The sequence below is a fragment of the Acartia tonsa genome, chromosome 7, assembly GCF_053477335.1.
Source record: "Acartia tonsa isolate MP-2025a chromosome 7, ASM5347733v1, whole genome shotgun sequence".
Classification (NCBI taxonomy): domain Eukaryota; kingdom Metazoa; phylum Arthropoda; class Copepoda; order Calanoida; family Acartiidae; genus Acartia; species Acartia tonsa.
In genome coordinates, this window is record NC_137266.1 from 28,449,580 (window position 1) to 28,476,395 (window position 26,816).

At 30.4% G+C, this 26,816-nt stretch overlaps 2 protein-coding genes across 2 annotated transcripts; one reads left to right on the forward strand and one right to left on the reverse strand.

Annotated features, from left to right (window-relative positions):
- Nucleotides 1–415: 415 nt before the first annotated feature.
- Nucleotides 416–17,627, reverse strand: LOC145325199 (putative peptidoglycan muropeptide transporter SLC46). The gene is made up of 16 exons (XM_080168084.1): nucleotides 17,568–17,627; nucleotides 16,955–17,028; nucleotides 15,555–15,628; nucleotides 14,982–15,018; nucleotides 13,613–13,742; nucleotides 12,726–12,806; nucleotides 10,398–10,513; nucleotides 7,138–7,159; nucleotides 6,727–6,830; nucleotides 6,337–6,457; nucleotides 5,491–5,591; nucleotides 4,653–4,716; nucleotides 4,124–4,164; nucleotides 3,751–3,905; nucleotides 1,556–1,654; nucleotides 416–968 (listed from the first exon to the last, which is right to left on the reverse strand). Exons 1-16 carry the CDS (start codon nucleotides 17,617–17,619, stop codon nucleotides 824–826), a joined length of 1,416 nt encoding a protein of 471 aa, XP_080024210.1. The 5' UTR covers nucleotides 17,620–17,627; the 3' UTR covers nucleotides 416–823.
- Nucleotides 17,628–23,236: 5,609 nt separating this feature from the next.
- Nucleotides 23,237–26,108, forward strand: LOC145324249 (proton-coupled folate transporter-like). Its single transcript, XM_080166869.1, has 6 exons — nucleotides 23,237–23,366; nucleotides 23,662–23,735; nucleotides 24,044–24,080; nucleotides 24,427–24,556; nucleotides 25,324–25,404; nucleotides 25,889–26,108. The coding sequence occupies exons 1-6, from the start codon at nucleotides 23,253–23,255 to the stop codon at nucleotides 26,071–26,073; spliced, it is 621 nt and encodes a 206-aa protein (XP_080022995.1). The 5' UTR covers nucleotides 23,237–23,252; the 3' UTR covers nucleotides 26,074–26,108.
- Nucleotides 26,109–26,816: the final 708 nt, after the last annotated feature.

Consider the following 26,816-nt stretch of genomic DNA (forward strand, 5'->3'; position numbering starts at 1 on the left):
TGTAGACTGTAACTCATACATTTTCGCTTAAAATACGACAAAATTATGTAATGTATTTTTGTAATATTGCACTTTTGGGAAAATGGTTTCAAAATTATTTTAGTGATCAAATGGAAAAATATTAATTTCTACCTATTTCATCTCCGAAGGGCACTGAGAAGTTTCAAGTTTTGCATGTGGTCAAATATTACAGAACATTTGGAATACTCATAATAGCATGATGAATATTACGAAAATACGATAAATAACTATTAATGTATCTTCAAAATAAAATTGTAATCATTGACAAATAAACTATATGCCTGAAAATTTTTCAATTATTTTATTTTTATGTCAAATATAATGTTATTTATAAAAATGAAATGTATATTATGTATGAATAAAGATTACTATTTTTAAAAATTTGGTTTTACAGATACTTTTGATAAAAACAAGGACAAATTTGTATAGATAGCGCATCATTAGCAAGCTGACAGTAGTTTGATAAGAAAGAACAGTAAAAAACATTTATATTGTTTTTGGTTTTTGTTGTTTAGAATAGATTGCATAAAGGAATAGTAAAAATACTTCACAACTAGAATTTATTGGTGGGTTTATTAAAAAATCACTGAAAAAATAACTAAAATGCTTACTAAATGAATTCTTAAGGGATTGGGCAATAAAAGATAAATAAATCAAACCCTAAAGTCTAAGCATGAAATTTGGGCTATAGTATACTTTGGGAGGTGGATCGGAGGGGTGAGTCACTGAGTAACTAATTTTAGATAGATTGTTCCCTTCCTTCCTGCGTATACCTAGCTAAATATAAATAAATACAAAATTATTAAAAATCATCAGTGAACTGAACTTTTGACTTGAATATGGCAATTAATGCTGTAATAGATGAAATAACTAACATAATATCTACTGGTAATAAATACATAGTGGGGAAATAATCCAAACTTGCTTTGTAGATAACTCCCAGCAAACTGAAAATATAAAACAAAACATGAAAATAACATCTATTTATCCATCTAAAATTCTATTTTTTTGACATTCAGACAAAGATTTAATCAAATGGTTTGAGCATCTAGGGGCTCTATATCTAAGGAATATAGAAGGGTAGTAAATTAGTCTAAAACCTATCTACCCGTACTTTTTATAAAAAATAAAATAGTCTAAAAACATCCCGAGACCTATACGAAGCTTCACTGTAAAGGAGGACTATATCGGTTCAGCGGTTAGCGTGATCCTTTGCTACAAACAAAAAAGCTTACTCCTTTATATATAAGGATAGTACTCTCTTCGTTCTAACCGAAAAAACTTTTTATAGTGTCTATAAAAATGACGTCATACTGGCCTACCATTGGTCAATTAAAGTGTGTACTGGCTTGCCATTGTTAATTTAGACTGACATTTTTATAATTGGCACTATAAATAGATTTGTTCTAACATAGCCCATAAGGGAAACATCTGTTATTACAATGTTCATCTTAGTTTTTTTTCTTTTAAGGTTTGGTGATTTTTCTATTTAAATTCTGTTTGTTTATCCCTTACCCTAAAATAAAAAAAATACCTATGTGCCATAAGGGCAACAGCTGCCTGTCCAATGCCTATCAAAGCATAGATCTTTCCAATATCTCCACTAGCCTCGAACAGCTTACTCATAACAGATCTAAAACAATTGATATACATGTGACAAAAATATAACAACAAGGATGACAACATCCATAAAATCGAAGCACTGAAACGGTAGGAAAAACGGACATTAACACCTATAGGTGTCAGAACTGAATAATCAGAATTTTAAGTGTCGAAGTAAAATTGTAAGTATTTTTTTTTAAAAACTGCTTAATACAGGATAATATTTATGGAAATACATTTTTAGGACTTGATTATAGAGTTGCTTCGCTTATAATATTGTACTTTGTTGTCCCAGGAATCAATATACCAAAAATCAGATCAAACGGATAATTAGAACACAAAAAACTCTGTCCAACAGATTTCAGGGGGGGTAATTACCCCCCCCAAGCAAATTTTACCCCCGGGGTAAAAAGTTTAGGGAGGGGGGGGGGGGTAAAAAAAATTCGCGGCGCGCTTCGCGCGCCATTTTACCCCCCCCCCAAAAAAAAAAAATTACCCCCCCTTAAACAAATTTTACCCCCCCCCCCCAAAAAAAAAGCTTGGACGCCCCTGTCTAGCATCGCATTATATCCAGTTTTCTACGAATATAGAAATGTACAATCATAAGATTAAAACCAGTTTTTTAGCCCGTGCCTTCGGCATCTCGGGGCTAAAAAACTGGTTTTATCTTATAATTGTACATTCTATATCCGCGGAAAGCCGTTTATAATACGATGAAAGAAATAACTATTAAGATATTTTTTATCATAATATTTTTCTAACTGTAAGGTTTTGATTTAATTGCTTTTTGAATGTTTTTTCTGGTATTTCTACTCATGAAAGGCCATTTCATACCTATCAAAACAACGTTACTTATCAACTCTTAAATAAAACACTAAACAATTTATATTCATTGCTTCGTTATTAGATAAAATTATCTTGATTATCTATATATTAATTATATGAAAATTGGCTATAACCCATATTAAGATTGCATGATGAACAATATGAATTTATCAAGAATCAATAAAGAGTTGAGATTAATAACATAATTTTTTTTATCATTATTGAGTTATCTTTGAATTATTATTTCCCTATGACATTAAATATATTAAAACATTTAAAAATATGGTATTATAAAAATCTTGTTAGCATCTCTTTGACTAGGTACGTAGTTTGGATGTTACCAAAAGTTACTAATATTTCCTTTCAAAAAATGAACCAGTATTCCTGTATTACAAAAAGTAACAGGATCTTTGTCTGTCTCTGTGTACCAAAGGATCTTGCTAATCTAATAACCGATATGGCTCTTCTTTTCTGTGTAGCTTTTCATAGTTACTGGGAAGGTTTATAGCTATTTTGGTAGATGGTACCACCACTCTCCCAAGGAAATCACAAAAAATACCAGCGCCGCCTATGATGTGCTGATCTTTATAGCATATTTGCACAATATAATATGGAATAATTAATCTTTTTAATTTGACCTATTTTAATTATCTTTTGACATTTATGTTGTAGAAACTTGGAAACTTTAATTAGAAAGTTTAAACTGAAACCTACAAATCATAATCTTTAAAGATTTTAGTAGTGGAGATAATCTATAACTCGTACGATGGTGGAAAGGAATTTAGGTAGCTATCAATCCATCTATCAATCCATCTATCAATCCATCTATCAATCCATCTATCAATCCATCTATCAATCCATCTATCAATCCATCTATCAATCCATCTATCAATCCATCTATTAATCCATCTATCAATCCATCTATCAATCCATCTATCAATCCATCTATTAATCCATCTATCAATCCATCTATCAATCCATCTATCAATCCATCTATCAATCCATCTATCAATCCATCTATCAATCCATCTATCAATCCATCTATCAATCCATCTATCAATCCATCTATCAATCCATCTATCAATCCATCTATCGATCCATCAATTCATCCATCCATCTATCGATCCATCCATTGATCCATCTATTGATCCATCTATTGGTCCATCTATTGATCCATCTATTGATCCATCTATTGATCCATCTATTGATCCATCTATTGATCCATCTATTGATCCATCTATTGATCCATCTATCGATACATCTATCAATCCATCTATTGATCCATCTATACTGATAACTAACCTAATAGCAGAGGTGACCACAGGAATCATCTGTGTGGCCCCAGCCAGGTAGACTGGCCAGCTCATAGGTCCCCAGGTTGGAGAACTTATCGTCAACATGCCATAGCTCAACAAGGTTGTCAACACTCCCAGGAAGATTACAACTTCATCTGATATCTAAGGAAATAAAGGCAATGGGTTAAAAAAAAACAAAGAAAAACATTAATTTATTTGATATTTTCAAAAACTCGGCAAGATGACATAAGAATAACATATCTACAATCAACTCTAAGAATAAAAATAATATTTAATCAGAGGAATTTTCATATATGAAGCCATATAAAAAAAAGAGGAATATGTGTGCAATATTTTGATAAAGGAGGAAAAAAAATTACCTTAAATAATCTGGATATGATTGGTAGCAAGATGAATAAACCTAAAATTAAATAACTTACATAAAAACAATGATTATATATAACAATAATATCAATAAGTGCTTCTTAAAAAATATTTTTCATTAAATGACCTATTTTTTTGTTACATCATATCTTTATTTGACCTAAAATAATGATAAATTATAAATAAATCTCATTCTTACAAAATTTAAAAAAAAAGATATATTGTAAATAACTGTTCTTTTAAAAGAAATGGAAATAGCCTTTGGCTGTTGTTAGTATTAAATACAAGTCTCTGTCATAATATTTCTGAAGTTTTCCAACAATTGATATATATTCATCCAAGAACGTTAAAGGTGGAGTTGAAGGTTTTATAACGAGTAAAACGGTGTTTAGTTAAGTCCAATTTAACAAGTGAGATATTTGGTTTTGGATTTCAAAAATATATTTGGGGGATAAGTCTCCTTTCACCCCCTAGGATGTCCTTGTAGACTTCCAAATGCTTTCAAAGAAAATGCTCAATTCTTACCTATGATTCTGGAAACTCTTTGAACAGTCAGATACAAACTATAGTCCTCTCTGTCCCAATTAAACTAAAATAAAACAAGGATGAAAACATTCATTACAAGTGTTTTAAAGACTTGTGTAGTATAACTGTCTACCTATCATTGTGAACATCTTTTTTTCTCTTTTTATTGGGCTGTTATCTTGTTCTACGCCCCTAGAGTTCTCGGAGGGTTGAGTATCCCTTCCTTAAAATAGTTATAAACCTTCCCATGACCCATGAGAAGCTATATTGCAAAGGAGAAAAATATCGGTACAACGTTAAGCGATATAATTCAGAACAGTCAGACAGATATAAACATCCGGTTACTATTATACAAGAATTTATCACAAACCAACCAGGATGTTTTGAACGTTTACAAATATTACAAATACAAAATATTTCAATAATATAAAAAATTTGTTTTTGTCTCGAATTTGACATTTATCAAATAATTCATCCTGTACACATCGAGAAAAATATTAATGGATAAATTTCTATCAAAATACAAAAAAAAATCAAAGCATGATTATTGTGTCATAATTATATTCGCTTCGCCACTTCTAGGAAGGGACGGGCGCGGAAGGTTAGGGAAGTATCTAAGCACAAGCCTAATACATTAATAAAGCCTTCCTGAAAAGGATACCCAATCCCTACTAGCATGTAATGAGATAGAAATAGCAGATCTAAGTAAGTTATAAACTAGATGTACATTGCCAAGAATATTCTAGGCAACCTACTTCTAGTGACAATTGTTCTGACGGCCATAAGATGTGACAAACCCATACGGTAATTTGAGAGTGGCTACGCCACAAAACTTTACCTTTATTCTGGTCATCAAATAATCATATTCTTGAGTATTAACACACAACATCAAGGTGTTGAATTCTAGAAAAGCCAACAGTCCCAGCATTCTGGTAAATCCTAGATAGATAAATATTCTAGATAGATGGTCGGATAGATTGACAACCACATAGCCGATATGGTCCTCCTTTAGAGCGCATCCTCCCAAGAAAAATATTATAGTTCATAATTAGAATTCATTTTGTCTGCCCATCCATTAGAGTAAAACACAAGAGGGGGAAGGGGTTATTTACCTGTATGTCCCCATCCAACGTACCATGTGCCAACTCACAATTGGGTCGTTGAAAATCAACTAATAGTGTCGAAAATATTAACATTGCGAAGTAGCAGAAAATAATTTGCTAGCAGACGAAAAAGTCCCTTGGAAAAGGGGGGCAGGTAGTTGTCAGTTATACATCTATACTATAGATCTATTGTCCATCCGTCCCTCAATCACAGTATGGGAAAATGCGATTTTTCTGCTGCTTTTTAAGATAAACTGCTGATTTTTTTATTATGTTACCCCTAACCAAAAAGCATCCAGTATGCTACTTGCTTAGTTTGTTAGCTCGTCGGTAATGCTAAATAAGACATCTATATATATTGATATAAAGTAGGTTTCGTGATTTTCTATTATCTAAATCTTTTTCATTATTCTCCTTTTACAGCTACTGAACATCTGCTCTTTAGCTCACTTTGTACATTTGTCTGTCTGGTATATTTGGTATATGAATGTTGCCATCTTTTTTGGAATCCTCTTTTACAGTCCTACTTTGGATATTTCATAATAAACTGAGCCTCACACAATGATATGAAGACGATATACCTGGTCGTGATTTGAGGAGAGCCCAAACAGAATCAATAAGAATTGTCAGCAAAGATTTCTTTTCAAGTTCTCCAATTGGATTTGAAAATTCGTCTAGTTGTGGTTCTGGCTTTTTCAAACTTTCCTAATGTTTTTGGGTCGTTGAGAAGATAATTTTATTAGCGAGGCTACTTATAATTTTATTGAAAATCAACCACAAACAAACTTACGTAAAAATATTTTTTACTCAGGCTATGAAGCACTTTCTTCCTAAAAAAATTTAAATGACTTTTCATAAAGTAATAAAATGAACATATAAGATTATGTTTTTCTTTTAAAAAAGGAAAAAAACACGGATAAATGCTAGTTTGTAGTTATTCTATCAAAACCTATGAGAAAGACTCCAAAACATTCCTTTAGAACAAAAGTAGAGTATACAATGCCTAGAACACCTAACCCACCAGTGAAGGCAAACACAAATATATAGCTGTCTACATAACCTCCCAACTGAACACCTAAGATTAAAAGATTATTCTATTATACAATTTTATATCAAAGACTACTGATTTTTTAGGCAAATTTAACATGGATCCTATGATGGTTTTAGGCTATTTCATTTTCCGATTAAAGTCTAGCCCTAATCTCCCATTTTGAATACAGAGTCCCTTGATGCCTATTATAAACAAGGACTGTCGTATCCATAAATTGCGGAAAAAAGTAGGCAATCTAAAGTAAATTAAAAGAATATTGCTTATAAATATGGCCATATTTTTATGGATTATTGCTTTTTTAATATTATATTTGATTAAATAGATTATTTACCTAAAAGATATCCAACATTGAAGATTCCTGTAAATTTAATCATTGACTTTATTATTTATTAAAAGTTTCATCGGGGGTAACAGAAACAGTTTTTAATATTCGTGGAAAATTGTCAGTTATACGATGCTATACATGAGTTTTCAGAATGGCTGAGAACCGGTTCTTATCCAGTGGATACTAATCGGTTTCAAAACCATGATGGAAAATATATTTCTAAACTGAAGTATAAGGGTGTGTATGTACAAAAATCTTTCAAATAATCACTTTATTTCTAATCTCTTATTTAGCAATTTTTGTTAAGATTCATGGTTGTATCTCCTTAAAGAAGAATAATTAATTGTTAATCTCTCATGCGATATTTGGTTATTGCTGGTTCAAACTAAATATCTTAATTGTTATATTTTATTTCAAAAAGAATAATTTGTTAAAGAAAAAAATAAATGTAATAACCCATTGAATATCAATGTAGATTAATTTTAAAAAGCTAAAGAAACGTTTTTTATTCAAGCGAACGGATACCTTAAAATTGACGTTTAACAGCTCAGTTAAAAAATTGTCGTAACTTTGAATGGGGTATACACATCCTTTTCGTTATTTTACCTTCTTATTAGCCCCCTCTCCTACTTTATATTTTTTAATAAAAAGGAGATGGGTTTCTGTGGCAAAGACTAAATTTGAGGGAAAGCACCAAAAGTACAGTTTATGTTAGTTTGACTAAAACAAAGCTTTTGTTTTACTAACATTAAATTAATTATCAAAGGGGTAGTAACACGAATTGCATTTGAACTTAATTTAGTGAACCGCATATTTTTTCCTGGTTAATTGGTTAAACTACATTTATATGACATTTATTTGGAAGTATTTCAATTTTCTACCACGTTGTTTTGAAAATATCAAGACTTGAAAATCGTCTTTTTAAATTGCATATATCACAAAAAGACGATGTTCAAGTCTTGATATTTTCAAAACTACGTGGTAGATATTTGAAATTTTTTCAATTATATGCCATATAAATATAGTTTAACCCATTCAATAGCAAAAAATAGGCGGTTCACTAAATTAAGTTCAAATGCATTACGTGAAACTACCCCTTTACTCGTAAAATACGTTATAAAACATTTTATTTTTAAGATTTTCTGCATGTAATTTGTTTAAACATTTTGTAAACTAGAAAACGTCACAAATATTTTTAGTTATTTGGAGACAAACAATTCTTTTAAAAACCATTAATCTTTGATTCATTTTAAAAGTACACTCTATTTTACTACAGGGTGTCCCACGTAAACTGTTTGTTTTTAAACGCTTATTACTCCCTTAATATTTGACCTATCTTCGTAAACTAAAAAGTATTTGGCAGCCTACTACTGACCATTTAATGATATAGTGATGAAAAATCCACAAAGTTAACAGAAAAAATCTACAAGGTAATACATAACAGGCTGATTTCTGTAAATATAAGACTAATCCACAAGAAAAATATGCCTTAGTTAACTTTTAAAGCAGCTGGTGGTCAAACGGTGGATCACAAAGACTTACTCTGACATTATAAGAGCTGGCATTGTAGTCTAATTAACAAATCTGGTATATTTCAGGATCTTGTTTGCATTTAAAGCGAGCTCACATGAAAAATTAACAAAGAAGATCAATAATATGCCTATTTTTACATATTGTTCACTTATATTACACTTTAGATTCTTGAATATTGAGAATTTCTAGTATGCCATGTCAAGATTGTTCTATTTTTGTGCTTAGAAAGTCTGAGCGACCAGCAGTTTGGACCCAAACTAATCTTAAAGTTCACAAAGCAAATATTTTCTTGTGGGTTAGTCTAAATTCAATAAAATGAACCTTTTATGTAATACCTCGTAGATTTTTTCCTGTTTATTTTGTGGATTTTTCATCATTATCCTATAAAATGATCAATAGTAAACTGCCAAATACTTTTTATTTTTCTAAGATAGCTCAAATATTAAGGGAGTAAGAAGCGTTTAAATAAACAGGGGTAATTTTGTTATTACCATAATTAGATATGTAAAGCAATTTAACGTCCATTGTCTTATCCCTCAAGGTCCTTTTTAAAGATAACTTATCTATTTAAAAAATACCTTAAACAAGAGAGTCAAAGTATCATTTTGACATGAATGGACGGAAATAATGCTGTTCCAGATTTATAAAAGCTGCACAACTAAAAAAGAATATAATGATGTGTTCTATATATCTAAACATTGCATGACCAATATTAAAGAGATGCTTTGCATTACTCTCATTGGTAAAATTCCTTTTTATACAACTTGATTTAATTAATCGCCCCCCCCCCCCATATTGTTATTTATTTATTCAGTAGCACAGCAACTCTATAGTCTATAGCCTATAGGGTTTTTATCTTAAAGATAAAACGTAACTACATTCATGTAAGTTTAGGAAATACTCTTACTTTTTTTTTCATATATCAATTATTATAACTTTAATTGTATGTATATTTGCAAATAATGCCAGAAATTAGAATTTCTTTTGCAATATATGACTCCAAAATATTAATTGTTGCAAATGATGCTTACGAAATAATTATGTTTGGTTATAAAAGGGAAAAGTTATATGTATTTCACTGCAGATTAAAGGTATAAAATACCGTTTGATCTTATTGTATAACTTTAGCAATAACTAAATACCAGATTTATCTGTATAATATGTACAGTTTTCCTTTCTAATTCTATTTTTATTTAAGTACAAAACAGACCTCTGGAAATTAAACAATTTTGGAGAAAAAAATTCCAACCCAAAATTTTCAATTATTATTCAATCCTCTTATTTTTTTCTCAATTCTGAAAAGAACAGAACTACAGTTGACAAATCTCAAGGGTGTTTATCTTGCCTCCCTAAAAATGCTTGTCATAATATACTATTTTTATCAGATATATATGATCCGGCCTTTTTACACAAAGTGTATTTTGAGCTTTAATCAACATTTTTTGGGGTAATTTTTGGATTGTTTATTTATTTCTTTAGGTCAGATTAGCTAGGTTAATATTTTTTACTGGTAAATAAACAAGGTTAGGGCATAGGTGTTTGGCATAGGAAAAAAAACTTTGAACTAGAATTTAATTTATTTCAAAAATAAGTGATCATCGGGCAATTTTTGTGAGAGGACAAATGATCATAAAACTGTCAAGGCTTAAAATGTTACGTTTTTAAAAAAATACTTGGTTGCAAGACATCGTTTCGGCATTCATATTAATCTGTATTAAGTCTTATAAGTGAATGATTCCTGTAAGAACCGACATCCTCCAAGTTCTGTTTTCATCACTGGAATTATCAGCTGTGTAGGAGTAGAGACCCAGGTTCATACACATGTATCCGCCAAAACATCCCTCAATACCTGGGCAAAATCATTAGTATTTTATAAAAATAAATTGATAACTAATAAATATATTGTTAACCCTCTTTTATGCACCCAGGGATAAGGGATGGGAAACGTAAGAAAATATTATTCCAGGCCTATTTTCCAACTAGGCCTAAAAAACTAGTTTCGGGATGACGCAGTAGTTAGATTTGAAAACTATGAACAATGATGAAATAGCTATTATATGAATGCAAAGAAAAAAAGTATAGAATAGAATTCAGGTAGTTGATTTCACCTATCGTAAAATATAATAAAAACTTTTCAAAGAACCAATATGTTAGTTGCTTTAAGTAGAATCCCGTTATTACTTCGCCAACCCCCCCCCCCCATTTAAAAAAAAGTTTTTTTTTGAGATGGTTAAATCTGATTTATTTTCAAACATTTTAAGGGGGGATCTACTTCATCCCAAAATTTGTATATAGAAATAAACACCGCTTTAGCTCCCCAGCTTTAATAAATAAATTAAGTAGAATTGAATAAGTACATGGGTAACATTCTATCAACTAATTGTTCCATAGCAAACATATAAATTAAGAATTTAAAAAAAAGATTTATTTTACGTTAAATATTAACAGAAAAGTTCAATTAAGTGTGCAATAATTTTTACCAAAATTAATGAAATTTTTTTTTTAACAAAACACAGTACACTTTTATTTACATATTGAACTAGTTTTGTATTTGTGATCATTTAGATGGGTTATCAATTCCACATGAAATGTAACTTTTAAATTGTCTAAAGACATGAGTTTTTCACATTGTTCTAAAGTATAAAATGTTGAATCCTACTCAGTCTTCAAAAAACGATCTCTCAATTTATGTTTTGCTATATGGACATTTATTAATGTGTAAATTTAATAATAAGTTGATGTGATTGAACGTCATATATATTGTTGTCATTCAATAGCAGAAAGTTTCCATTGTTGTCTTTCTAATAGCAGAAATTTATGTTTGCTTGAATTAATTTAGCCAATAATGAACTGGGGATGCGTTTGTTATTAATTAATTGGTTAATGCTAAAAGCAAGTTTCAGGCTATTGGATATTGGCCTTCAGCCAATGAGGAACTGGGGGAAATGAGTTGATTTTATAGGCAAAAAAGAAAAGTTGCCCCATCACTTTTAAAAGGAGGCTGAGACCTAATTTTCGGTCAGGTTTCCCATCCCTGATCCCTGTATGCACCTCTTTTACTGTTTTAGATTTTCTACCATTATCGTTGTTTGAATTGGTAAATAGTGGTGACACGATTCTTAAAATTATTTTCAAATTTTGTTTTTATTGGTGTCTTAATATCTCTTAGATATCTCGATGGCATTCCCGAAATAGTCATTATTTGGAGCACGGCCCCTCCCCCTGAAATAAGGTTAGTTAAAATTGGTTTTAAAAAATCTAGTGGCTGATTATTTGATTATTCTTGATGGTTTTTTTAAGTAGGGGGTGATGTAGTTGAGTCCCTTTATATCTACATCATTCGATTTCATTGGAGAGATCTCAATAGACCAACACTACATATACATTTATACATACAGCTAAATACTTTTGTATATTGGAATTATATTGGAATTATTTTGTTTATGTGTATTTTTGGCAATGTTTCTTTCTCAATAAATGAAATATTTATGTTAATATTGGTTGCAACTGTAGAGAATAAAAATAAGATTTCTTTTGTAACATGCTTTTGATATTTAGATTTATAGATTCCACCAAAGTGAAATGGATCGTTATATAAACAAGGATAGTCATGTTTATGAGTAGTAAAGAATTCATCCAACCAAAAAAAAAACATTCTGTATGATTACCTGCTGTTAGGTAGAAAGATAATCCAGTATAACTACCTGTTAACACCACTAAATGATTTAAAGATCCAGCTCAGTATAATTACCTGTTAAAATAAGTTACAGGAAGGATATCTATCCCACAACAAAAAAACAATGGTTACCTGCTGTAAGAATGTATAGGTAAAGAATTATTCCAACAAAAAAAACAATGATTCTGCATGATTACCTGTTATTAGAATGGTTAGGAAGAAAAATTAATTGAATCAAATCACAAAAATATAATTCCATAATTACTTTCAACTAAAGATACAAATAAGAACCCACCAAAAAATACAAATAATCCACCATAATTGCCTGTTAAAAAAGGTAAAGGAAGGAAACTTATCCCCCCAAACAGAAAAAATGTGTAATTACCTGCAAGCAGAAGGTAAACGGGAGGGAATTGATCCCACCAAATGACACAAATCATCAACCAGATTGAGCTTATAACACCGCCTACAAATAACATATTTTTAAACAGTATATATGGTAGGGATTAAGGGGACAATGGGCTGTTTATTACACTTGTCTCCAAAGTCTTAAAATTAATTTTTCTTATTCGTTGGCTTACCAACCTTGGGGACTTATATTGAATATGATTATTTGGATCATTTAGTTAAGTGTTTAGATGTTTTATCCATTCATTGCAATCCAAAGGAGGGGCAATTTTGTGTTTATCACTGGCGATGTACATTTATCGGCCATTGTCTTATCCCTTTAGATCCCTGATATATATAATTGCATTGCATCTTCTTCTAAATGTAATTTTCCTTATCTTATTTTAAATGTAAGGAAAAATGAAAATGTAAGTGTCAAAACAAAAATCTTCTCTTATATTAAGATAAATGTTTGATAAAAATTTTTAAGAAATCTTATTAAATTTACATTTACATTATTATTCAAATTTATACGTGATGTGTTCAAAAAACTAATTGAATTGTAATACATTTAGACTACAATTTATACTTTTTTAAAATTTCGTCAAATTTTTGCAAGTTGTTAAATTTTGCTTATTAATTACTTTAATGTGTGAATACGTTGTGAATTATGAATATTCCGTCCACATAAAAATAAGGATTTTTTGTAATAAAACATAAAAAAAAGACAAGCAGACAGGCCTTCATTCAGACAGATAGCTTTTAACACCATGCTCAGTCAAAAATAAAAACATTACTAGAGCAATGCTGTATTTTTACTCTTATTGGCGTATTGTATAAAAGACCTATTTTAGTTTTAGAACAGCTGCATTTCAATTAGCTTACCCATGAAAGGTATGGCCATGAAAACAGTTCTACCCACAGAATCAGCCAAGCTGCCAGCGACTAGTGCAAACAACATACTGGGAAGGTTAAGAATCAGACCCTCGTACACTTTCAGCTGCGCTACGTGTCTCTAAAATAAAATTAATTAATTTAATTTTGATAGTTTGACAGAAAGTCAGAGATCTTAAAGGATAAGACAATGGATATTGAATTGATGTACTCTGTACACCCCCCCCCCCTCTAATATGATAAACAAATAACCCCTATTTTTATTTGAATGTATAGGATAAAGTTATGATATTTTATTTAAAAATACCACAACATAAGTCTTCCATTAGAAAAAGATAAAAGAGGACAAATGAGACTAATTAAATATTTGTGTAAAAACTTTTCCCGTATTTTTTTTTTGGTTGATAGGATACCAAAACTGTTAAGATAAATTAAAAAAAAGAAAAAAGATGATGTTTTACAATATCAAAGCTATTATATTAAATTCTGTCTCTCCTCTCGTTCATTTTATGCTATGACTGCCCAATTTTTTTAGTAGTGCAAAAAATGAATGAATTTCAACTTCACCTTTCCCTCCCCCCTGTCATGTTAACATGTTATTATTCATATAAAATATTGATTGCTTAGAATGTTCAAGTTTCAATGGACATATTTCTTCTTACTTTAAAAATGTGATCATAAATTGTTTGTGCATCAAATTGATCTTTAGGAGATAATCTAAAGAAAAAAAAATTATTGCTGAACTTATTATAAACATTTTTGTCCTTGTTTGAAAGAAAGCTTGTTTAGTTTTCTGTGTATTTTGGTTTATTGAATAATAACTAAAAATGAGGATAACTAATTAATAATAATTATTTGCACTAAAATTATTTATTTTATGATAAAGATTAATATGCAAACAAACAAATATTTGCAGTAGGTAAATATTTAATAAACAAGGATAATAACATCCTTAAATAGGAAAACACATTAAAATGCTAAAGAAACTTGAATGAAATTCAAACGAACAAAGTGAGTTAAAGAATAGATTCTTATTGGTAATTAAAATCTTAAACTTAAATATTTTAAATCTACATACATTTAAAAGCAACTGAGAAAAGAAAATCATACTTTTTAATAGAATTATACCATCTAATTAATTTTTCTAGAGGCAATTTCTGTTCGGATGGTTGCGGTATCTTCCCCCAAAATTGATATACACCTTCCTTGGACCCATATTAGAAGTAAAATTGTAAAGGAGAACATTATCGGTTTAGATTGATCCTTTTGTACAGACAAACATCCTATTAGTTTTATATAAGAATATCCTATAACATAAATCATTAGAGGCACAAACATTTAAAATATTTAAAAATAAAACCTGTGTTTCTTCTTCAACAAAACTGTATTGATCATCACTAAAATAAAAAAAAGTTAATAGTTTTCAAAGTAGTTTTCATATTTTGCATCTTCTCTTGAACTTTTTATAGACCTTTTAAATCGTTTGCAAAAAAAAAACTTTAATAATTTTTTCGAATATTAAAAACATAATCAAAAACCAAATATGCAACTTATTAAGTTTATGAATAGAAGCTGCACTTATCAAGATAAGTAGCACAGTTAAGTCCTCATTGAGTTTAGTAGGAGAAAAGTACTAAAACTTTAAATAAAAATGTAAAAGCTAACAAATATTTCAGAAATTCATATGGCTTTTTGTTTTGTTTGATACATTGTTTGATTTAAGCATCGTCGGTAAATATTCAAGTTGCCGTCATTTTGCCAATACTTGGACATACTTCCATACAAGTTAAAGAGTAGATGAACGTATAAAATAGATTTTACTTGGACATACTTACATACAAGTTAAAGAGTAGATGAACTTAAAAAATAGATTTTACTTTGACATACTTAGATACAAGTTAAAGAGTAGATGAACTTATAAAATAGATTTTACTTGGACATGATGTCACAGACTTCTGTAGTTAGATTTCTCTCGAAAAGATATTCTTTTAAATCTATCTTACACACCTATAAACATAAAAACTTCAATTGAAGATAAAGATTCGTTATTTAAGAAGCACTAATGGCTGCATGACTTCACGGATGTGTTGAGTCTAAACCATACTAAAGACGTTAAATTTTTAAACTTACTTCTGCTATGCTTGGCACGTGACACTAATAGTTGGAATAGTGGAATATTTTGGCTCATAAACAGGCTCAAATCTTTATCATCCAGAGACAATAGTCTTGGTTGTCTGTTGGATGTTAATCAAACTAATACCCTATAATGGGCTAACTATACACATTCCATTTTCGCAAGCGGATGATGCTTTGGCTTGTCAAGATGATAACTTTGAATCGAAGGAGAATCCAACCCCATCGACATAATTAATTAGGTGAGATTATACTTCAAAATATGAGCATTCTATAAAATATTACCAATTTGTTGTTAACTTAGTATCCTTGTTTGTTTCGGTATAATTTGACGTTTAGGTGAAATATTTCTTTTGATTAAACAAGAAAATAGAAATTCACATTTTCAAAAAGTTCTTATTGACCTCTTAGATGCAATTCACCCTTTTATTATGATTTTCTCTCACTCATTTTCTATCTCGTCAACTCATTTAAGACGGTCTTCGAGTTACAACGATAAGAGATGGACGTACAGACGGACACCCCAATAGTCATATAAGCATCGCTTCTGAGATACAAAATCACAAAACATTGTATTTCAATAAGTAGACAAAGAAATATACTTACCAAAATTAGATACAAAATAAAATTAATTCTATGAATAGGTTGGGTTCAACTACGCTAAGTTTCCCCTTGCCTGCATATATTTTGGGAAGGGGTAAGTGAGACTGAAACACATTAGTTCAGTGATAAATAAAATTGATCAGTGATTTATTGACAACTCCTACTAAAGCTGCACTACTTAGGAACATGATTTTTCTTTGTTTTAATAAAAGTCAAAGAGCTTTTATAGTTCAATGAAATGAAAGAGAAAAATATTCAGATTTTTTACCTACAAAAGATTTAAAAAACACAAAAAAAGAATAATTGCGTAGTTTACTTTTTGATATGATAATTATCGAAATTGCAGGGAAGCTTATAAAGAACACAAAAAAAAACAGAAAAACTTAAATGAACAAGGATTTGAATTAATAGATAAAAATTGGTGTATAACATTGGAGAATGTTCGACTGTCAGCCCGACATTACGGCTTATCGAAAAAAATAACCAATACCGAACAAAAAAGTTGTGGATCATTATGATATTTTTAATATATTGGAGAAAACAACAACCATAGAACTACTAATAGACCCAAAAATGGGCAATTAAAAAACACTTTACCTTATCAATGTAAATTTTATCTTTAGGAACTATAACTGTGGATACCATGAGAACATAAATCAGCTGAACTGGCTCTGTGTAATATAATTATCCTTTTTATATTGCGTGATTTTAAGTTGTTTGGTGTCGGGGTTCGTAGGTTGTATAGATAGAACAGATATTAGAAAAGTATTATAGTCTTAAATCTTAAAATTAAAACTAATTTTGTTAGCCCGGCCCTTCGGCCCTTCCGTGCTAACAAAAGTGAATCTAACCATATAGTTTTTTATTTTGTCTATCATACAATGCGATAAATAACTATAGTAATTTTGGACCTTATTTAGATTCTACTATAACTTTAAGGTAGTGCCAAGAAAGCCTAGCAATTTTATAATTATCCTCAGTGGTTTTATACCCATTTTTAACGCTATAGGTTATTGTTATTTTGCAACAAAATTTGACACTTTAGGTATCTTTGTGTATATCAGTTTCCTTTACTATAATATAAATTTCAAGTTTCTAAAAAAGAATAATATATTTTTTAAGGAATAGTTTTGCTACTTATAGTTAATACTCTGTCTCCAAGAAGTACAGCTACTCTATTATTATTACAGCATAAGAATAGGATAAATTCCTGCATATTCTCGCCAACAAAAGGGCTTTCTCTTAACTACAATTTGTTCCATCTTTTCCGCCTTTTGATATATTGATGTTTATACAATAAAGTCTCAAGGAAACATTTTTAACATGTAGTTACACTCATTTATAAAATTTATGTAAACGGGGAGAGAGGGAATATTAATCTGTTTATTTTACTGTTATCCAAAGTTTTATAAGCACGTTCTTTTATTAGTTGGCTTTAAAACTGTTGGTACTTTTAATAAACCCAAATTAGTTGGTTAACTAGAACTGTCAAAACTTTTCGACCATTTATTTTAAGCAACATAATTGGTAACACCACCCTCCCAAGAGAAATCGCCATTATAAAAAAATTCCCCCCTCCCAAAAAATCTAAAATAATAGATTGGGTTATCGAATTCAACTCCCTCTAGTGCCCCTACAGGACTCTAGGGGCGTAGCCGATAGTCCTTAATAAAGGATTTTACTTTAAAATTGTAAACAAATTCGCGAAGAAGTTTTAGATACCTTATAAAAAAATTAAGACTTTCTGTAAAAACATTCCTTTTCCATTTCTGACAATATGAGATCAAACCAAATTTAGAAAAATTTTCAGTCTGCTAGATTTCTAGAAAACTATTTATCTTAAAATGATAGATGGAAATTCACATATCTATCAAATAAAAGACAATATATTAAAGCTTATACGATTGTAAAATGCTTACTGCCATAAAAAGATAAACAATAAAAGTATTTTGGAAATTTGAATCATTTTAGAATTTTTATCTTGCATTTTCAATGTCAATTCTGATTGATACGTCCAGAGAAATTAACAAGGATGGTAATGTTCATAAATAACGCAACAAGAATACAGTTTTCAAATTCCCACTTCATGCAGTCGATGGGCCTCCCTAGATGTTTTCATTTTAAATCAATGAAATATGTAAATCCTTATACTAAAGTAACGGGATGTCTGTCTGTCTATTTGTCTATTTGTCTGTGTGTTTGTATGTTTGGGTCATCCTTAACAGGGTAGCTTCTCATAGGTCCCAGGAAGGTTTATAACTATTTTGGTTTAGGGTACCACCAACCTCCCAAAAGAAATCGCCCCATGAAAATATCCCCCCCCAGAAAAAAAAATAAAAAAATGGAGGTTGGGAACCCCACCCCCCACCAAAAAAAAATTCTCCCACCAATTTTTTTTTTACTTTTTCTTTTAAAATACAAAATGATAAATCGGGTTAACAAATTTGACTCTCCCCCCCTCAATTGACCCTAGAGGCCTCTATGGGGCATAGCTGCTAGTCTAAAATAAAGAGATTATTAAATATTTTTTTTTGAATTTTGAGGGGCTCATAACACTACAGACAGACACATATAGGTTATAAAGAAGCTTTGCTACTTAAAAAGATTATAAAATTATTTGTTTATTTGCTCCCTGTCTATTTTGTTTATTACTTAACAAAAATAAATACAAACTTTATATTGTTAAAGTACTTTTTATGAAGTCTTGATTTCACATTTTAAACAAGAATGTTAAATGTCCGTTGTCAATGAAGACAAATTAAAAACAAAATACAAAACTATCCTTACGACCAGCAAATCTTGCTTTTTTATATCAGGGAAAGGTGAATGTGATTCTGATAAAAAATTCTAACTGAAAATTTTCCCTCAACCCCCTTCCCTTTTTCTCACCTTCTTACCCACTTCTCTTTCAGTTACACATAAAACAAGTTTTACTCCAACTTTACTCTAACAAAATATATAATTTTCGGCAATTTCAAATGAAATTAATTGGCTGAATAGCAGCCCCTGGTTTATATAGGTTTAATGTAAATTATCATTTTTACTGTAAAAAGCAGAAAACATGTGTCTTTTAAATTTTAGGATTAGCAAAATTCTCCAGGTCCATGTTCTGCTGGTCTCAAGAAAACTTAAAACAAAATCAGCTTACCTTTTTAGTGAACTTTATTTATCTGTTTTTTAAATCAATGATTCCTAGGACAACAAGGTACACGATTAAGAGAAGCATCAAATTAATAGTCATAAAAATCAGTGCAACAAGTTTTATTTACTATTTTGTTTATGACTTTATATAATTTAATAGTCTGCTTATTCAGTTTCAAATATTGAATTCAGACCATCGATTTTATGGATGCTGTCATCCTTGTTTTTATTGTGCGAGTGTAATAGTTCAGTGTGGTTAGTCATAAACTACGGATAAGATTGAAAGCAACAAAACTAATTTATAGAGCAACTTTTTCCTAAACAATTTGACTTTTGTTGTTTGTTTTATAATATGGTAAGATGTAACTTAAAAAATAAGAAAAGATTAAGTAATAATTCAGGTGTTTCAATGTGCGTAGGTTCTCTAAAAGTCATTATTGTTGTGCAAATTTGCTTATTTTGCTGTAATCATATAGTGTTTATAAATGTTAAACTTTTGTGTACACGCAATAACTTTATTTTTTTTATTAATGATTTATTTTTAAAGGACATAAAATATGAGTTTAAAAGAGAAAGAGGCTTGGAGGAAGAATAAGCCATTTGAAGCTAAAGCCACCCTTAGCCACTAGAAGCCGCTGACCAAACTGAAAGCCACAATTACTAACATCTAGCATCAGCCGCAGACGCAACAGCGCGTCTGAATGTGCGGCTAACATATTATGCATTCAACCAACAGAGTTATTGACATACTTAAAGACTGTCAAAATGAGTTAAAAAGTAGCTTCGCTTCCAGTTCCAAATATTTTTTTAGAGCCGAAGCTCTTCTATAATTTGGGTCGATCCGTCCGTCCGTAACCGCAACAGCGCGTCTGAATGTGCGGCTAACATATTATGCATTCAACCAACAGAGTTATTGACATACTTAAAGACTGTCAAAATGAGTTAAAAAGTAGCTTCGCTTCCAGTTCCAAATATTTTTTTAGAGCCGAAGCTCTTCTATAATTTGGGTCGATCCGTCCGTCCGTAACCGAAAGCTTTTTCGTTAATTTAAGCATGTTAGAATTATCCTATCGATTTTAGACTTTGCATGATGATTCCTGTAGTAGTTAGGTACGATTAAGAAAGTGTAGCAACTATATAATCGTTACAAGAATGTCCGTACGTTCATTTTAACTTTTTTTAACAACAATTTTGTATGGGATATAATAATCTGATTGATCTGATTTTTGGAGTACTGATTCCTATTGCAATAAGGTAAAATATTATAAGCGAACCATCTCTATAATCAAGTCCTAAAACTGTAAGTATGTCCTTAAACAGAATTCTGTATTTAAGAAGTTTTGCAACAAAACGTATAATTTTGTCAAAACATATACATTTATATTTTGTATATTTAGTTCACAAGAGTTAATGTTCGTCTGTCAAACTGTTTCAGAGCTTCGCTTTTATGGATGTTGTCATCATTGTTTTATCTCGTTTGCATAGAACATTGTTCGTCCTCAATTGTCAATAGATATCTATTAACTTGTAGTTATATAAATTGATAACAAGTAAGGAAAATTCATTCAATTAATTTATTTAATTTTTACAGTACTTAGTGATAATATGAGTTAATTTTTTTTATGCGGAGCATCTCTGTAAAGAAGCTTTTTATAGTTCCTATAAAAAAAGGAAATTAATTAAAGAACTTTTGGCTAAAGTATCCCGAATGACGTCAAATTAGAATAGCCCATTGTTATAATATGACATCATTTGGGATTTCTCGGTCAATAGTTTTTTAATACACCCCTCTTTTTATAGGTAATATAAAGAGCTTCCCCTGGTTATAATAATAACTATCGACTTAATTTTTAGTATTTTTTTATTTGTAATAAATACAAACAGTTGCAAATGTAGCAGTATTCTCAAATAGCTGCTAATTGCATCTAAGAGGTCAATGCCGCAACCAATCCGCCGCCGAGATTAAAAATTTAAGATCTTTGATAAATTGTCATTCATAAGAAAAAAAGGTATTGTTTTTAACTATTAGTTAAATTTTTTTTTTACAATTTTTGAGTTTGTTTTGTTTTGTGAGTAAGGTAGAGGCAAACTAGTTATTTTACCTTATACATTATATAGATCATAAATCATTTTTTGTTGATTTGATTTAAGATTAAGATTAAATATTACTGTACAAAACAAATATATTGAATATGCTGTATTAACAATTTATCCCCTAAGAGTAGCTGACCTTACAAAATGATTATACCCTACTCAACTTTAATCATATTGTTTTATTGTATTGTGGAAGGCTCTAAAATATGTGGTTTATTTTCAGTAACGCGCTTATTAGTGTGTTTGTGTGTGTGTGTAAAGCTATAATTTCCTAGTGTTAACCTAAATAATTAGTCATGGAGTAGGACGAGACACTTTTGTATAGCCAGCAGGGCCAGCTCAAGCTCCACGTTCAAGCACATTGTCTCATAGTAGATTCTAAACCTTGCCGACGCCCCTTACCTTATTTGTAATGGGCTGATATATCTGTATAATAATAACACAATATTGCCAGTTTCAACAGGATTGGAAGCAATGGCGTGCACAACAATTTACCATTGGGGTGTGAAACATTAGAAGGTAAAGAAGGGGAAAGCAGATTTTCCCAATTTCATTTTTAAGGAGGGTGATGACACCCATTACATCCCCCGACCGCACGCCCCTGGTTTCAATAAAAAAGGAGTAATATTGACCTCAATACAGTTTGTCACGTTTTAGAATTTAAACATCACATTTTTTTAAAGTCCATTCATTGGAATTTGCTGATTTGTCTAATCTTTAGTCTTTTCTTATTTGTCATCATTCATCACTTTAGAACCTATATATGTAATCTTTCAAAAAAAAGGGGAAGGGGTGAGTTTTAAGAATTTGAAACAGGATTAGAACGCTAATATTTACTACATAGTTTTATATCTTATTGAAAAGAACTATACCTTATAGACCAAATAACAACCAATAAGATTTATTAAAAGTCCACAAAATTGTTATGTCAACGAATAAGAAAACGTATTATAAAACTTTGGAGACAAGCGTAATAAACAGCCTATTGTCCCCTACCTCCATCAAAAATTCCCTGGTATCTAAACGAAATCTGATACTTCTGGTGTCAGGTATTCATATAGAACATGCTGTGCACAAAAATACGATTTAATCTTTTGCATGACAATTTTATTGTAGAGCACATTTAGGGTTTATTTTAAAGTTAATGATCATTCTAATGTTGTTTTGGTAGGTTCAATGCTATTCTACCCAAAGCCTTTGTTCAAAATGATTGGACTTCTTTCCTTATTCCAAATGTCATCTTCCATTTTTATTTGAATGTGTACGGCATTGTACTTGGGGTTTATTATGAAATTTGATACCAATGTAAGTCAGCTATTTTCTCCTTATTATTATTTCTTTACTTGAAGCGATCAGACGTTTATTTTAATTCTTAATTTCCTATCTGTTTTTAAGCTGGTGCTTGTGTGAAATGCAAGCATAATTCCTTCTACTACTCGAGAAGACTGAATTATGAATAAGATAGATAAATACTTGTCATCTTGACAACTAAGATAAAGATATTCTAAAATACATAAACAGTAGTAGCTAAGTGATAAAGTTAAAAAATAAACATTAGAAATCATATACATTTATAATTAAGATATAATTTAATTGTTTAAAGATATATTAAACCCTTCTTTCAATGTTTGTCTTCTGTTCTTTAGGTACTTGAATCAAAATGGAGGCATATTCTTGCACAAAATGGCGGGAATTTGCAGAACCAGTTTTACTATTGAATGTTCTTATGGTTTCTATTGTTATTGTACCAAAGGACAAAATATACATAGACAAGGTAATCATTTCTTATAAAGTAGTAAGTTTTTTTAGCGATGGATCTTGCTAACCGCTGAACCGAACCGATATAGGTTGCCTCTACAGTGATTCTACTTATAGGTCTAGGAAAGGTTTCTAACTAGGGGCCTCTAAAAACATTATTTAGGGTTGTCCTTTCCTTCTTCTAAATAGATAAATAGATGAAAAACCCCGACCTGGACCTATTCCAAGCAAACCCTGAAATTTAATCAACCCAGTAAAAAAACCAAACATCCTTCCTTTTTTTTGTTGTTGATGAAATGGTTTTTTTTTAGGTGTGTCAGTTAGGGATTGATACATTTCTGTCTGAAAGAAATTTAACCACTGAAGTATGCAGCATAATGTCCAGGTTTGCAAAAAATTAATAATTACTAGTCCAGCTACTATTAAGTCCTTTGTATTTCTGTCTGACTGACCAATAACAACAATATCTAAAAATATTGATTCAAGACTGTCATGTTGTTACATACAGGTTTAATCCAAAAAGTGGTGTAAGGGGGGCTCTCTAAGAAGTAATGTCCTAACCCTTTGTAAAATAACCTTAATCCTGCACTGAACCTATGCAAAGTCAAACATTTCATATTATCTATTATTGATCCAGCTATATATGAGATCTTACTGAACAGTGAACACACCTTAAATTTGATTGTTCTTTAGTAATGAAACATTCAAAGAAGTAGAAGAAGAAACTCAGGTTTTAATCATTCAAAGAATTTTCTATGAAGCTTAGATTCCCTAAATGTTTGTGTTTTTAATAAGGAAGTATTTTAGTATTAATTATATTGGAACCTAAAAGTTTATAATTATTTCTCATTTATTAGCTTACTGATAATTTGTCATACACAAAGATTATTTTGTTGATCACTTTTAGGAAGCAAATTGCTTCCTTTCCTTCACTTTCCTTTTTTTAACAACTTTTAGTTTTTTTTAAATGCCTAACCCCTTCTGGGATCTTTTGTATATTCGTAATTTAACCTAACAATATGATTATTTTATTATTATTTTTATTTTTGACTTTTGACTAAATTATTCTGTTTCAGAGACAAGTCTCACGGCTGCAAGTATATAGTGGATTAATCGGCGGTCTTCCAATCATCCTGTTTTCAATCATGGCCGGATACTTTTCTGATAAATTTGGACGCACAGTTTTTATGGCAATTCCATTCGTAGGTTCTTAATTTTTATAATAAAATATAACCGGCAACTGTGGCGTCATATGTAGCGCATCCACACTTTTTAAAATAATTTCGAATCTCATTCAAACAACACGCATTAGAGTAAGGGGAATGCCTTAGCTAAAAAGATGTGCAACTTGTTACCATGCACAGTTGGGAATTCAAGACAAAGGTCATATAATCTTAGGGTTGGTTGTCGGTTGTAGACGTTTGGCGAGGTAACCATGCACTTAATTGGCAAAATTTTGTTCAGACATACAGTAAATAAAAATTTGTGTTTTATCCCATCCTCCCGAAATTTTCAATGTTAACCTTTCAGGGCGGTCACACCAATGGATTTTATTGTTGTGTACCATTAGACGACCGATGAAACTGCATGATCACACATATAACATACCATAGAACTGCACAATCTTATTAGGATGTCCGAAATATGCATTTTAAAAGTTGGTCTCAGGAATTCCATTAATTCGAAAGCAATTTGAGTAATAGTGGATTTCTTCTTATTTTTTTTTTGGTAATATACATATTATTAAAAGTTCATCTATAAAGATGGTGATTTAACTTACATATCTCACTCCCACCTGGGAATAGCATAAAACCCCGCAATAAATTTTTGAGTGTACTCTAACACCATCTTATTTCACTTCTCCTTGACCCCCGAGCTAGCAGACAAAATAGATTATTCCAATTCCATAAACAATGTAAATAAACACTTTTACATTTCTTAAAAAAAAACAAGTGACATAATTTTTGTTTTAGGTTGCTTTCTTAGTTCCATATGGTTGATTATAATTGTTGCATGGTGGGATACTTTCCCACCAATATATCTTCTTGGTATAGGTAATTATAAATACATACAAGGATGTAACATTAAAAAAGCTGTTGCAATATACTTGTTTATTTATATGTACCAGCTCTAAACTCCATTGAAGAGTTAAAATAAGGTCAAAAACAGTTATGTCTTCTTTTTCTTTTTTCTCAAGTGTTGAGCTCTTTTCTTTTTGAAATCTTATAAAAAAACCTACACTTTATGAAGTTTTAAATTTAATCCCACACTCGCCAACAAAATTTTACCCTAAGTTTTTTTGGTAGAGGGGGGGGGGGAGGGGGAAAGGAGGTGACATCCCCCATTACCACTGAAACCACTCAAAATTATTTTGGTTGTTCATATTATTTAATGTCCTTGGTTTTCACAAAAACATTAGGATTTACTCCCAACAAAGAAACGGTAGGTAGTGCGGTTAAATTATCCCCACTGGAAAATTTCCACCAGTTCAGTGTAGAATAAGAAGCACCTCCTTGATTCAATATCTATATATTTTAGGCATTGAAGGGTTCTTTGGAGGTGCCATGTGTTTCAATATGGGACTCTTTTCCTACCTGGCAGATACTACTACAGAACAAGATAGGACTTTCAGAATGTCACTACTTACAGGATTGTTTAATTGTATTGCATTAGAAAATAATAGGTTTTATGTACAAAACAGACAAAATAAAGCAAATGGTTGAGAGAATTATTGTTTATTGAAAACTACAACCACCACTACCTGTTTTGTTTTTCAGTTAACTCTATAAACCCATACCATAAAATTATGTTATAAGTAATACTAATTTAGTGTTAACTTAGTAACTTAGTGTTTGATAATAGCAAACATTCTTATTAGTGCTGCTTTTTTGTAATATTTGTAATTTAAGTTAAAAATGGATACAATACAAAAATACAATTAAAACACATTCTAGGACATTTTGATCTTGGATTTCTCATAGGTTGAATATAATAATTTAAATATATCATATTGTTTGATTCTTTATTACTTTTATTTTCATTCTACGTCCTCCTAATCTGTGGCGTGCACATAATTTTGCCACACCCCTTCATACAAATTTTAGGGAAGTGTAAAGCTTAAGTCTCACTAAGATGTAAAATGTGTTCATAGTTTAATTTTTAAAGATGGGAAATTGAGAGTTTAAACAAACGGCGATAATTTTATGTATATTCCAAATGAAAGTAAAGAAAATTATCTTATCTGCAGAATACAATTGAAAAGTTTTGACATCTAGTATAAACCAATCAGTCAAGATTTAGTAAGAGTTTTATGTTAACGAATAAAAATCGTTTTTTGAAAATAATATTGATTAATTTGTCATCCCTTCATTCCGTTTAATTATTATAGTTTCTTGATATAAATATTAAATAGGTATACAGTTAGGTGGAATAATTACCAGCTATATTCAAGTTTTCTCTATATCAG

Coding starts and splice junctions, on each gene's coding strand:
- LOC145325199 (XM_080168084.1), bottom strand. CDS start 17,619: ATGGAACAAATTGTAGTTAAGAGAAAGCCCTTTTGTTGGCGAGAATAT. Junction 13,743..14,981: donor TTGTTGAAGAAGAAACACAG/GTTTTATTTTTA, acceptor ATTTTATTTTAG/AGACACGTAGCGCAGCTGAA. Junction 3,906..4,123: donor TCATATCCAGATTATTTAAG/GTAATTTTTTTT, acceptor TTATTTCCTTAG/ATATCAGATGAAGTTGTAAT.
- LOC145324249 (XM_080166869.1), top strand. CDS start 23,253: ATGGAGGCATATTCTTGCACAAAATGGCGGGAATTTGCAGAACCAGTT. Junction 23,367..23,661: donor ACAAAATATACATAGACAAG/GTAATCATTTCT, acceptor GTTTTTTTTTAG/GTGTGTCAGTTAGGGATTGA. Junction 25,405..25,888: donor AATATATCTTCTTGGTATAG/GTAATTATAAAT, acceptor TATATATTTTAG/GCATTGAAGGGTTCTTTGGA.